General features: G+C 41.6%; 1 protein-coding gene across 2 annotated transcripts in view; it reads left to right on the forward strand.

Moving 5' to 3' along the window:
- LOC144114855 (uncharacterized) overlaps positions 1-6,157 on the forward strand; it is a 96,770-nt gene extending 90,613 nt beyond the window's left edge. For both annotated transcript variants that reach the window (XM_077648855.1, XM_077648856.1), the window contains one exon: positions 774-6,157. In XM_077648855.1, coding sequence (XP_077504981.1) covers positions 774-992 — 219 coding nt within the window. In that variant the 3' untranslated portion in view covers positions 993-6,157. The remainder of the gene's footprint in view (positions 1-773) is intronic.
- Positions 6,158-14,020: the final 7,863 nt, after the last annotated feature.

Here is a 14,020-nt window from a genome sequence, read left to right on the forward strand (position 1 = left end):
GCAATGCGTTGGCTTTAATCATAGTATTAATTTTTGTGTTTCGGCATGTGGCTTATTGGGGTCTAACGTCCCAAGGCGACTCAAGCTATGAGGGACATCGTAGTGAAGGGCTCCGGAAATTTCGACCAACTGGCATTCTTTATTGTGCACTGACATCGCACAGTACACAGGCCTTTGGAATTTCGCCTTCATCGAAATTCGACCTCCGCGGCCGGGATCGCACCCACGTCTTTCGGGTCAGCAGTCGAGCGCCATAACCAGTAAGCCACCGCGGCGGCGTAATTTTTATGTACTACTTTGCCTGTTCAGGGCTTCAATTATTCTCTGCATTTCATCTCTCTAGTTCGTTAGCAGGACACCCCAGCATCTGTAGGCTTTGTTGTCAGTGCAGCAAATTGTGTAGAGTTGTGCAAATCAAATTACTGCTGGCCTTGTCTTCAAGGGGCAACAGCTGCACATGTGGAGCTAAGAATTGCGATGCATGAGCATCGGCAGGGTTAACTGAGCACACTGCAACATTCTAAGTGCAGTCATCCATCACACTGTGGAAATCATGAAGTATAGAATGTGTCCCAGCCCATCTTATGTGGTCACATGTGGCTGCACAATGCCTGTTAATTTATGTTTGAGCAGGCGCTATTACAGCATGATCAGTGGTACAAGCTCAATCTACTTCAATGTGTACCTGTACAGTGCTGTTGCAGGGAACATTATCCCAGCAGCTTTCTTAAGCTTGTGGCTCTGCTAAGTAGACCTCTGGCACTGTTACGCAGGAGCCAGTGGGTAGACTGGAGCTTACACAGTGCACCAGCCCAGAAGCACGCCTAGCGTCACGCGATATTTGTGCACGACCTCACACGCTGATTCTACACATCAACGGCAAGGACTACCTGCTGTCTGCTGACACAAAGGAGGAAAGGCAAAACTGGTGTTCCAACCTTACTACTGTTCTGAAGAGCCTACGTACTTGGGCTGGCATGGTACCAAACTGACTGAAGGTGGATTACCAATGCTGCTTAGTAATAGTGTTTCCGCCTGTGTTGAACTTGTTCATGCCAAATGCTTTGCTGTTTCTTCTGTCTGTTCTTTTTTCTGTATTCAACTACACAAGGTTGTGCTTTCTGTTCTGCACCAGCACCAGCATGTTTGGTGGTTGGTGCCACCCTTTGTAGTGTTAACTGTGTAGTGGTTACCTTTGCTTAGTCTATATTTTACAGTACTTTGTGCTGTACCATTGGTCTTCAGTTACTGTTCTTTGCATTTATTTTGCATGTTTTGGGTTAGGAATTTTTATGCAGCCTTCTGTTCACATGCCGTTTTATGATACCCCAAAAAAGTCTGCAGAAATATTCTTGGAAGATTTGTGACGATATAAATTTCCAAACTTCATGATAATATTTCCCCTGTTTCTTAGGATTGGCCTGCACTGTATTGTTGTTGCTAGGTGTAAGGTGTATTCAGGTAGCTTTGAATCCTAGAGACGTAGCTGAGTTTATATCACTCCGATGTCAGCTTCTGACTAGTGTGACTTGTCATGGACCTTTTGTTTCCTTGTACTTCTAACTGCTGCCAAGCACTTTTGCATTTGTTTGTTTGTTTATACCCAATTCATTCTACATATTTTTACCTTCAGCTTTTTTCACACAGTTTCCACCTGTGCATGCATCATAATATAAGCTCTGCAATTATTTTTTTTTTGCATGACCTCTAATGTTTGTGCATTTTGCATTTCTTATTCCATCTGGCAAGCTGAAATCCATAGTAGTAGCTGTGGAATTTGGGTGCTGAACCCATGGTTACAGGTTCGATCCTGGCTGCAGCAGCTGAGTTTCAGTGGAGGCGAAATGCCCATGTGCTTCGATTTCTGTAGTGATAAAGAACCCCACTCCACTACGGGATGCCTCAAAATCTACAGTGTTGCTTTATCACATAAAAATCAAGTTTGCAAGCAAGCTGGATTTGTTTTTCAGAATCATGTTCATTCATGTTTTGGTAGTAATAGGTACTATACTACATTTCATACATAGCAGGTAACACAGTAGAGGCTGCAGAGGTAGTGCGCCCGCAAAGCCATATTAGGTACTCCTCTGCCACATATCATTCATTCCTCTTGGAGCCTTGCTGAGTGTTTGGATGAAAACAAGGAGCGGTATAAACTGAAGAGCTAGCACTGGGAATCACAGTCAAAGCTGTGAGGTGCTTCAGTATTTGGGCCCTCTGGCTATAATTGTCACGGAGTGTACTACTTTTTAGGCGCGGGTGGAGTCTGAGCGATTTGCCCTACCAGCCGCGTATCATACTGCTACACGCCCTCCTTACTTCTCAATGTCTCGAGTCGCAGGATGAAAATGTGGTAAGAGGAGAAATGAGGTGCAGAAGGTTCCAGTCATGGTACTAATAATTGCCTTTTATCTTTGCCTAAATGTTTTTTTTACGTTCTGTATTTTGTAATATTAGTTCAACTTTTTGTATGATTTGCCTCTTTTGTCTTGTATTGTTTTCTTTTCTGTCCCTCCCCTCCATAATGTACTGTACCCTAGGGGTAAAATAAATAATAATTGTTTTCGGTTGATATTTGTCAAAATGAAATATGCCTCTATTCACATTGTTTATATGGCGAACTACTATTCAGGCGCGGACTTATCTTGCACGAACAGGTGCGTTAGCTTTGGCAGCGTTGACTGCTATGTATGAAATGGAGCATAGGTGAAGAATAACAATGCCATTTCGAATGATCAAGCACTTAATAATGTATTCACATTTTAATCTGGAAGTGTATTTGGCATCAGAGAAATCAAACTGTGTTGTTCTTGTTTGGAGTTTGATGTGGTTTGAATTCTGTTGCTAGCAAATAGTGGTCTAGTTATATAGTGCGAAGTTAAAGGCATTGTAGTGCTTTTTTTATGATTCTCCTTCTGTGGGCTTACGTCAGTGAAATTTGCTTCTTTTGTTGCTGCACTGGTGACTGGGAAATGGCCTTTTTGTGTGCTGACAAGTAGTACTTATTGTGAATACATTGAATGCAGGAAGGAGAAACTGATTTTAAGCACACAACAGAATTTTGATGTCGCATTCAAACAAAATCAGCTTCAGCAGATATTTGGAATGTTTTTTAAAGGCTTTACACTGTGACACCGCACATTGTGTTGCACTGTGTTTTTCTGTAATTTTACTTGCTGCAGTGTCATGCTGCAGGCACAGAGCTCAGCAGGCAATGGGGTAAAATAATCACTTGTTTCAGAATCGTTGATAACAGAAGAGAATTTGTGTGGTGTGCATTTCAAAAAGTGTAATCTTGGTTATTTAAAAGATAGCCTTTCCTTGTTCTATCGTGCGTCAGTTGATGCAGTGCCTTGTTAGACACAGTCATTATCACTGAAGTAATTTTAACTGGGTTGCACATTCCAGGTTTTTCTGCAGTTGATCCTCAAGTAAGTGGAACTCTGTGAACCAATGTGATTTTTCATTGCCTAACTTGGTTCCTTTGCAGAACATAGTGTACAGTGTTATGGAATGGCCTTAAAAGGGAAGCCAGGGCTCTATAAGCTATGCAGAATGTTGCAATGTGCCTGTAATGGTCCTAAATGTAATTTTAGTATCTAGAATGAACCAATTTACTAAACTGATGGTTCGTGCACTTCTTTTACTCACGTAATCTTGTGTAAGAATGTGTGTACACGTGTGGGCATGCATGTTTGTCGTGTGTGAAATTCTATCTTGAATGACCATGTAATACTGCTGATTACTCTGTTTTGTGCTGTGTTGTATATTGTTTTTAACAGAATTTAAGTTCGGATCTGTGTGCATAAGTGATGTTGGTGGTTCCCTGTTCTAATTTCTTAAACCTGACGCTGACTTAACACAAATATCTGGGTGGTTGCTGGCTTCTCGTACATTGTGACTGTAATGCCTTGCAGTCACATCTTCAGAAACTTTTCAAAACATCAGATTTTGCACAAGGGTCTCATGATATTTGCTGGTGATGAATTTTCTCACGAGTACTTCTAACCTCAGAAAATAGTAAGCGACAGTCTCCATTAAAGGTGACTTTTCTTTCTATTTGTGTTTGACTCTATGTGCCCAGTATCCAGCTCTTCCAAGGTAGTAGGCAAGGTGGAGATGCACATGGCTACTGTGAGGTTATGTACTATAATTGCTGTCTTGTTTTTTTGTTTCATGAAACCATGCAGACCTTGTAAAATTAGCTGGAAAAATGCTTGTTGCCTTTTTATCTTTGTGCAGCCAATACAGTTCACTACAAAACCACTTGTTTTGCTTATTTTTGGCATTATCGTATTTACTCGCATATAGGTCGACCACGAATATAGGTCGATCCCTATAAATTGGGCTTGCCAAGAAATAAAAGAAAAGTTATTAGATTTTAAGTCGACCCATATCTTTTGAAAATGGAAACACATGCACACGACACCTTTATTCACAATAAACTTGGCCACTAAATACCGCTAGTCGCTGTCACAAGCCACATCCTCGTCGGAACTGTCGAGAAGGTCTTCCTCCTAGGATGCTTCGCAGGTGACCTTGGTATCACAAATGATGTCCTCGCTGCTGTCGAGTGCATTAGAAATGCAGCATTTTTTTAACCCTGTCCTGATGATCACCGCTGGAAGATCCTCCCACGCATCCGGCGGGCACGACAATAGAACTCCATTAGCTTGCTACTTTTGCTCACTTTGGTCACGAATATAGGTCGATAGCTAATTATGGGTAACATTTCTGAAAAAAAAAAAAAGGTCGACCTATATGCGAGTAAATGCGGTATTTCCCAGTGGTGAAGAAGTAGCATGGGTATTCTTAACCCTCATTTCCTGTGTTACCTCTATTTGTCGTGCTGCCATGATTTATGAATACTCCATGATTCTTAGCATTTTTATCTTTCAGTAATCGCACTTCAATTAGTTTTTCTCAGTCTAGGTATTCAATGCCCAATACAAATAGGGTTAAGATGGGTGAAGCTAACTGCAAAAACTGTTCGTACCTACAGTGCACCAACTTTCTCTGTCAGCTCTGCCCTGGTATACAGGAGAGCTGCTGAAAAGGTTGAGGCAATGCAATATGTGTTAAGCTGCTTTTAAATGTAGAAAGTGGTTCTGCTCAAGGTTAACATTGGGAGTATATGTATGGGCAGATGATGCAAATTGCAGAAAAAAACTTTTTGGGGCGTATTGTATGTATACACAGCATTAAATTGTTTAATTAGTATAATGAATCAATGTCATTCATTAGTGTCATTAATCAACATTATTAATAAGTGTTAATTGTTATAATCATTAGTTACCATTAATTAATACTTGGTGTTAATGACTGCCTCAAATATTGTTTAATCACTGCCTTTATTTACTTCACTGCACCACTATTGCTTCCACTTTTTGCGGACACTTCCGGTGCCGACATAGTCTAGTAACGCTTTTGCAATAATAAAATTGATAATATTGTTGGCAGCCAAATCTGTCCTCGTGAAACTAGTGGAAGATATGCTACCAAGTGCATTGTTTTGAGAAATATTCATAACTACGTTTGCTACTTGGTGTAAAAACCACCTTATTTGTGATATATGCTGAATTTTTTTCGAACAAAGAAAGCTGTGCTAGGCGTAGCACAGACCAAGAAAAATCTCCAAGTTTGTATGTACCCAGTTGTGCAAAAATTCCCTTAAGGATTAATGCCTGCCTCCTTGCCATGCTGCCATCTCTGAAGGTGATGTGCTCTTAGAATCTTTGTTGTTGATAATGTTATAATACCTTTGATTTCATTGAACAAATGGGTCATTTTTAGTTTACTTCTGTACTGCTCAGTGCCTGCACTGTTGCATGTAGACTTGCCTCATTTTACAATAGCTGATTGTACGATTCAGGGTGCAGAGGTAACCATCATACTGGTGCAGTGTACCCCGGGAGTTTGTGGCTCATACTCGCTATTCATTTTGCAGTGATTAGCTCAGTGCATCTTATAGCTGCTTAGCTTTTGTAATACAGAACAGTTCACACTATATATTTTTGTCTTAATATTTTTAATGACTTTAGGTGCATCGCATGCTTTAAGCTCCATTTAAAGTTGCCTCCATGTTATTGCTGTGCTTCTTTTGTTCCATGTCTTTTTTATGTGGTTCTTTCTGTATAAAAACATGGATATGACAGCATTCTTTCGTTGATGTTTTTATTCCTTAGATTGTGTGGTCATTTGACATTTATATTAAACGCATTTAATTGAGTCTGTCATGTTATATGAATCATCTGTGGAAAAAATACCAGAAGTTACTGTTCGAGTGAGTACTGATTATTATGCGCTGCAGTGCTGTACATTTGGGAAAGTTTTTAACCTCTTAATGTCTGAAATATGAATGAATAGGAAAAAACAATCATTACCTCCGCATTATACTAGCTAATGTCCTCACATTCAAAAGCCTAAAACAAAATTTGTAAGCATTGTTCAATTTTGAAAAACTGTGTATTGCCAATTAGCATTTGGTTTATTTTGTGCAGCTAGTCTGAGTTGTGTGAAAGACCAAATCGACTGCCTCGAACCAACCCAAAGACTTGGAGAAAGTGAGTTTTTCATCAAAAAAAATGTCTGCCTAATTTTCTCCAACATTTTTCAGAAAATCGGAGACCAGGAGTTGAATACTGGCTAGAAGTCGTATATTCGCACCCCCGTTTTCTTCATGTAGCTTGCTCGCAGTGAAGCCAAACATTCTAACTGGAAAGTGCTGGCTGATGACAACATGTTGACATCAAACTTTGTATCCAAGGTTTGTACAGTAATGAATACACAAATTGCAAGTAGTGTGTCATGAATTTGCGACACTGGACAGTAAATGGTTAATACACCGTTGTGCTCATAAACATGTATAGAACCATTACAAGCAAGAAATAATAAACCTGAAAAAAAATCACCTTAAAATTAATGTGTAGGATGCGTGAAAACACATTTTGAGCCCGCTTTGGTAACTGGTGAGGGACCGTTTTTCAAGAGAACGGAAGGCACGGTAACCTGAACCTCCCCCCTGTACAGCATTTGCCCCTCACCCAGGAGCAACGAGAGTGTGACTATGGGCACACTGCTTGCATGTCCTAAAGTCTATGGAATTTTTCAGAGTACCATATCCTCTTTTTCCACGCTGCCAGGTTTGGAAGGGATGTAGTTGTCGCCAGCTAATCAGTTGTGAAAAAAGCACTTTCGCAGTATTCTATCTTCTATCGCTCTACCTTTGCAGTGCAAAGTTTAGCATAGTGTTACCATATACCTCTACCTCATTGTGCTTATGTGCTTCTCGCGGTAGCAGCATACGGTAGTGGTGTTTGGTAATGCTATGCTGAAATTCTACATAGCAGAACCCTGCTGTTGCACTTACAGGTGCTGAGCTTTCCTGGGTACTATGTTTTTCATGAGCCAGTCCTGCTGTAGCTCCCAAAGAAACCACAGCCGGACAAACTCAACTGTTACATCACTTTGTAGCATCATTTCTGCATGGTGGCGGTGCTGCTATGGCAGCGCACAACTGAATGAGAGGATGAGCAGACCTTGTTACTCTGTTCAACAAAACGCGACGCTTTATGAAGCGTAAATCCTCCAAGAATGCCCAGGCTTTCAGGTGGCATCTGGCCAAGCCATTAAACCCTTACCTGAGCGCGGGTTCGGCAGGGCGCAACACTTGCTTCAGCGCAGGGTGTGTAGCCAAAGCGGAATGAAAATTCGGGCATGGTCGAACCCGCCCACTGATACAGACTGTCCTTAAGACGACCTGCTTAGCATCTCATCCTCAGGTGCCCCACCCCTTAATGTGAGCATGCTTGCTTGAACATCGGGTAAACTGTCTGCTGAACCTCCTCATCACTGTCCTCGCTGACATCCTATTCCCGATTGGACTGCAGTCACTCCATCGCTGAGCGTACCAGCTGAAGCGGCACCTGCTCCGCTCTGCCATGGGCAGCAAGCAAAAGAGTGACAACCTTCATAAAAGGGTCTGTAGACTGCTTGAAAATTATTCCGATCTGATCTCAAGGGTCGGGGGGGGGGGGGGGGGTGATTCGGTGCCGTATTTTAAATCTATTACAAGGCATGCCACGGAGGACAAAGAGCAAAAGCTTTCCTTTTCCCTACACATGGGAAGTCTTGCGGTTTCTTGTGCTGTGCTGTTGTCTCTTCTTTCAAAACCACTGGCAATCGTACTGCCATGCAGCTTTGGAAATCAGTGCTGACGGCACAATCAGACAATAGGTAAGTATACCGAAATTACATTGCAGACTCCGGCCTTGCCGGAGAGAGAGGACTGAAACGCATGAGTGTTTGTTTCCGAGCAGTGTTGAAGCCCTTTGCAGGCTTCAGTACATATGACTCATAAGCAGGCTTGTTACTTCAACTTCAACGTATTCCAGCGAGCTACCATAGAAACTGCAATTAAGCAGTTCCGGTTGTCAATGGGGTCAAATGGTAAGAAACGTAATAAAGCCAATGAGCAGAGGATAAGGGCAGCAGTAGCTCACAACTGAGAATGCAAATTATTCTTTTTATGTGGCTTATTTAGAAGTTATGGTTATTGAATATGCTGTTGTCTTTCTTAGCACAAAAGTAAAGCTTTGTGTTTCTCTCATCTGCTCTAGGCAGAACCATATGGGTCAGTTTGGGTTTGGTTTGATAGCTTGAAATTATTTACTTCCCTTGAAAAATTAGTGATGAAAAGTATTCACCCGTTTTCATAGCGAGACGGATCATGTTTGTAAAATTTTGAGATGTAAAAGTGTGCTTTCATTTGGTCTTCATAATTTATTTAATAGTAAGCATTCCTTCTGCACTAACCTAAGTCCAATCAATAACAGTAGTTTCTAAAGGTGGCTTGGCCTCATTATCGGTAACTATACCAAAAAGCCAGTTTTTTTCAGAAGGATCGCTTTCATATGCACACTTGAAGTGGCACCTTGAAAATGGCCAACAGCTCACAGCCACTCAAAATGTGTCTAGGTGTACAGCACCTCAGTCACAACGCAACTCCAAGCGATAGCGGGATTAGATGTAAAGTAAGCACTTGGCAGTGCCATTCAAAATATTCGCCAGCCTCGGCAAATGACAACCTAGCTTCTGCAAGCATTGCTATATAAAGCCACTTTCTCATCCGGCAGGACCATTTCGAACTCTGCATTCTAATGGGCAATTGTAAAAACCTTGCACCTTGGTACACCACCAGGCTTAGCCCTTTCACCAACTCTTTTTTGCCCCAAAAGCTTTAGAAGGTACCTCACCTCAGTCCTATGTCAGGCCCTTGACTTGCAGTCTTGTTTTTGGATAACACATTGCTCAACATGCAGTGCACAATCGCACAGAAAAAAAGGAAGAAATAAAAGGTTTGCTTTTTTCTTAGTACTCCAACATTTTCAATGTTTCATCTGGCATAAAATAAATGTGCTATTTTTAACATAAAACTTTATGATGAAGACTTGAAGTCATCTAAACTTTATATCATTGATTTTATTGTTTTCCAGTGGTCTATTATATGGTATTGAGAGTTATGTACTCGTATAGTACGCACATATCAAGCTGCAAACGAGCTAGTATGTGGGGAAAACAGTGCTTTAAGGCCGCTAGACTCCCATCCCATTGTTTGCTGCATTATCTTCTTGATGGCTGTCCACCTTGTGGCTGCTTTCATTTGTATTCTCGCAGCATGCTGTTTTCACCTTTACTTGCAAATTGTGACGAAAGTGTATTGATCATTATCACTAACAACGTGCTGAAAGTGCGACGGGTGCTCGCTGGGCCGAAATTTTTTTCTCACTTTTAAGCATCAAAGTTCACGCTATGCACCCACTTTGTCATAATTAAGTTGCCTTGTTAATCTGACGTGTAATGCTACTCTCGGTTCTCAGTGTTCATGGATGAGGCTAAAACTAGTTTGCCTCAGTGATCCTACATTTGTGGCCATAGCAGTGCAACAGTAAACAGCCATCCCCGTTATTTTATTTGCCACATTGAAGACACTGAACACATTTGTTTCTTCGCCTCCTTGCACTGAGCAGCCCTCATGACTAGACAAGGCAAGCATGGTTGTAGCCTACAACCAGCGCCCTCACACAAGCTTTTTGTAGCAGAACTCGCTAGTGGAAGAGCAATGCCTAGGAAAGAGTACCAAGCCCATTTAAGGAGTTGCTTTGATTAAAGGAGTACAGACAGCTAACTTTTGGGTGCCTGTTTTCTTGTTTGTAATGATGCGTAAGGCATTATTATATATTACCACTTGGTGTTCTCCTACAACCGCTAAATAATTTATAATCGAATTTCTTTCTCGCACTGTTTCTGTTTCAGTTTTAAACAGCTGAGCGAGGACTGCGATGTCAAAATGTGGTTATAAGTCACGTGAGGCATGAAAAAAACTGCAACATAATCGCTGCTTCTACATTCATTGTCATTCCGGTTCTTGAGGAATGCTGGCTTCAGCACTGTAGTCAAAACAATGAAGCAGCGATTATATCGACATTTTTCTATGCCTCACATGACATAAAACCACACTTTGACATCAAAACCATCATTCGGCTGTTGAAACCAAAACCGAGACAGCAACACAGAAAAATTCGATAAGGTAATTAGCGGTCCTAGGCGAATACCACGTGGTGATTCATGCATATTAGTGCCTTCCACATCAATTCAGAGAAGAAAACATGCCACCGAAATTAGGTGACTGTACTCCTTTAGAGAGATGGTAATGGTTGGTATGTGGGGTTTAACATCCTGAGGCTGCTGCTAGGTTATGAGAAACTCCTTAATGGATGGTTCTGCAGTGTATCAATTTCTACCACCTAGAGTCTCTTAGCCCTTTAATGCTCAGGGTTGGAAATTCTCAACATACCGTTTGCACACTGTGTACTCATTACTACATGAAGTTTGAACACAAACTTCAGCATCGGCATATTCTCAGTCATAGCTCCTAGATGTGCCTTCATTACAGAAGACAGTGGAGCACTCAGACAGTTGGCACCACTAAGAAGGAGGCTTGACGTTTCACCAGATTCAAGCTGTAAACAAAGCCAGCTCTACCCTTGCTTTGAAAAGCGTTAACGGCACTCACTTCTAGCTTTACGACAGTGTTACAGAAAGCAGCGGACTGCGAATATTCGAAATTTTGAATAGTTTGTATAGAATATTTGATATTTGGTTATATCCAGACCGTCCTTTTTGCTATTCGAAGTACTGGAACAAATACTCGGAAATCGTGGTTTTTCCTGCTCCCCTGAATTGTTTCTAAACAGCGCTCGGTAGTTTGATATGCACTTTTTCGATATGCTTATCACCATGGCAGCCAGGATTTTTTTTTTTAATATAGTTCTCCAAATATGCAATTTTCAGTTACATTTTTATATTCAAACATCTAATCAGACCTTCCAACTGGTATCCCTTGCAATGCTGAGAGCATTCCGTTTAGACATTTCAGTTGAAGCTTCCAATTGCTTGCAGGTATGCAACTGCGAATGTTACATTTGAAAAGTCTAATTGTCACTATTTTTTTTACTGGGACACCACTGGGAATCTAGGAACCTGTTGGATGTATCCAACTGATATTGTATTCCAATTGGTTCCGAAGTTTCCAATTGGTTTCATCTCCCCAGTATGATTATTCAACTGGGAGACATGACACCAATTGGAATATGCAAAACCAGTTGGATAATATTGGACCAGTATTGCTCGGCTGGCTGCTCGGCCAGATGACCACCTAAAGCTGGTCAACCAGGTCTGGCGGGAGGCGACAACCAGAGGGCTCCTAGACTAAGGAGCTCTCACAGGAACCCGTGGCCAATACAACATTATTGTAACTAAGTTTATTCCTCCTACGTTCAGTCTTTGGCGTAACCAGGCACATCGCGTAGAAATGCTCTCTCTTTCTCCTCTTTCATCATTGCTATGTTATCACTCGACCCACCATGGTGGCTCAATGGCTAAAGCGCCCGTCTACTGAGCCGGCAACCCAGGCTTGAACCCGACCGCAGTGGCCGTGTTTCAATAAATGCAAAAGGTACCCATGTGCAGGGCGATGTCGGTGTGCGTTGAAGATCCCCAGGTGGTCGAAATTATTTCGGAGACCTCCACAATGGCACCTCTTTCTTCCTTTCTTCTTTCATTCCCTCCTTCCCTTACAGCGAAGTTCGGGTGTCCACTGAGATATGTGAGGCAGTTACTGCATCATTTTCGTTCCTAAAAAAAATTTAAATAAAAACAATTTAGTAGTAGCCGGCACTGTGTGTCAGAACTAATCGGGAGCTGCATAAAAAAAATCGTGCCATGGTAATTTGTGGTTCTATAGTAAGATACAACTTAAAAAAACAGCAGTTGCTAACACAGGGCCACGGTCCGCAGCATACTGTTACTCTGCTGGCCAATCGCAATAATAAACGAAATCAACTTTTTGATGTTTGACTTTATTAAACAAGCCAGGTATCAATATCCTATAGCTTATAATTTTTTTTCATTTTTTGTTTATATAACAAGTAAAGTTTTAACAGCAGACTACTTTTTTGTTATTGAGGAAATCTGTGCGGCGGTCATGAATGTGGGTGGAGCTTCACTCCAGAATTAAGTTTTATCCAACAATAGTGATTGACGACTGAGTGGTGTGTGATAGGCAAAGAGTTAATGAAGTCGTAATTACATGATTAATTAAAGAAACGAAAAAAATTTAAAAAAGGGGGTTGAAAGGTGTCAAAATGCTCAGAATGAAAATGCTAATGCTTGATGATGGTAGTTAAGAAAATTTAGAGTGTGTAATTGATCAATTAATTGAAACAATTGAAAAAAATGAAAAATGTTCTCAAAGGTGTTTTTAATCGGCAAGGTGTCACACTGAACGGGCGACGGTGTTCCGAGTACTCCCTGGCAGCGCTGCAACATGCTGTCACGTTCCACTCTTAAAGGCGAAGCTTCAGCGTCCTCCAATTTTTTAGCCTCCCTTTTATGTCGGGGTGGTGACAGGCGTCACCTAGGCATTAATTCCCAGCATGCTCAAGATCTTCAGATTAACTGCCAATTTTTCTTCCATTTCTAAACTACTCTCTTGACCTTCTCCACCAATCCTCTAGTCATCTCTTACTTGCTTCTAACTTTTCCAAAATTGAGCATGTCCTGTCTGTTCCGAACCCCTAGGGCTTTGCGGATTCCTGCAGCGGCATCGTGCACTCAGGGATGGAGGGTCTGGGACTTGAGAAGAGAATGTTCTATCGTTTCTCTGTCTTGTATGCAGCAACAGCAAACGTCATTCGTGGTGTCAAATCTTTGACGGCAACACTTCGTCCTCAAGCATCCAGCCCAGCCTCGAAAGTAAACCATTCCTTTTGGAATTGTCAAAACTTAATCTTGGGTTTAGCCATCCTAAAAAGTATGAAATCGGCTTGTCCAGCATTTTCTTTTGCAAGTGATTATTAATGCAAGAGCATTACTAGTCCCATTATGAGAAAAGCAGGCGGCGTGTGTGTTTGTGTACTCACAGATGGTACAAGAAATCCCAGTGATGGCAAGAAAAATAAGGCGAAGTTATCAAGCGGCCGTATGACACACATAGCAAGACATGCACAGCCACTTCAGACAATCCTGTATATGTCGTTAGTCTATATATACTCACCACTGGCCGGCCTCCATGTGCTACCAGTTTTACCATCATTCGCACCAGAATTGTGACGCAACCATTTGTTGTACAGCATTCCAGGTGGTGTCATATTCACTTTGAAAATAGCTCATATATGCTAGTAAAGTTGGAGGATAGCTTGCGACAGGGATTCGAACCGATGACACATACACTTTCAATTATATGCCTTCCCAGCCTTTCATATCAAAACTGTTATGTAACCGTTCATTGTAACGTGTCCCGTGTGGTGTTATAAGCATGTGTGTGTGTGTGTGGGCTTCTGTAACAATAAAACATCTACGTCTTGCGTCCACAACATGCAAACTCTGCCAACCTCATCGAAACGCGGCCGCTGCAGTCAGCTTCAGACCCAGATACTTAGACAACACAAATACATCCTCA

Source organism: Amblyomma americanum, chromosome 1 (assembly GCF_052857255.1).
Source record: "Amblyomma americanum isolate KBUSLIRL-KWMA chromosome 1, ASM5285725v1, whole genome shotgun sequence".
Lineage (NCBI taxonomy): Eukaryota > Metazoa > Arthropoda > Arachnida > Ixodida > Ixodidae > Amblyomma > Amblyomma americanum.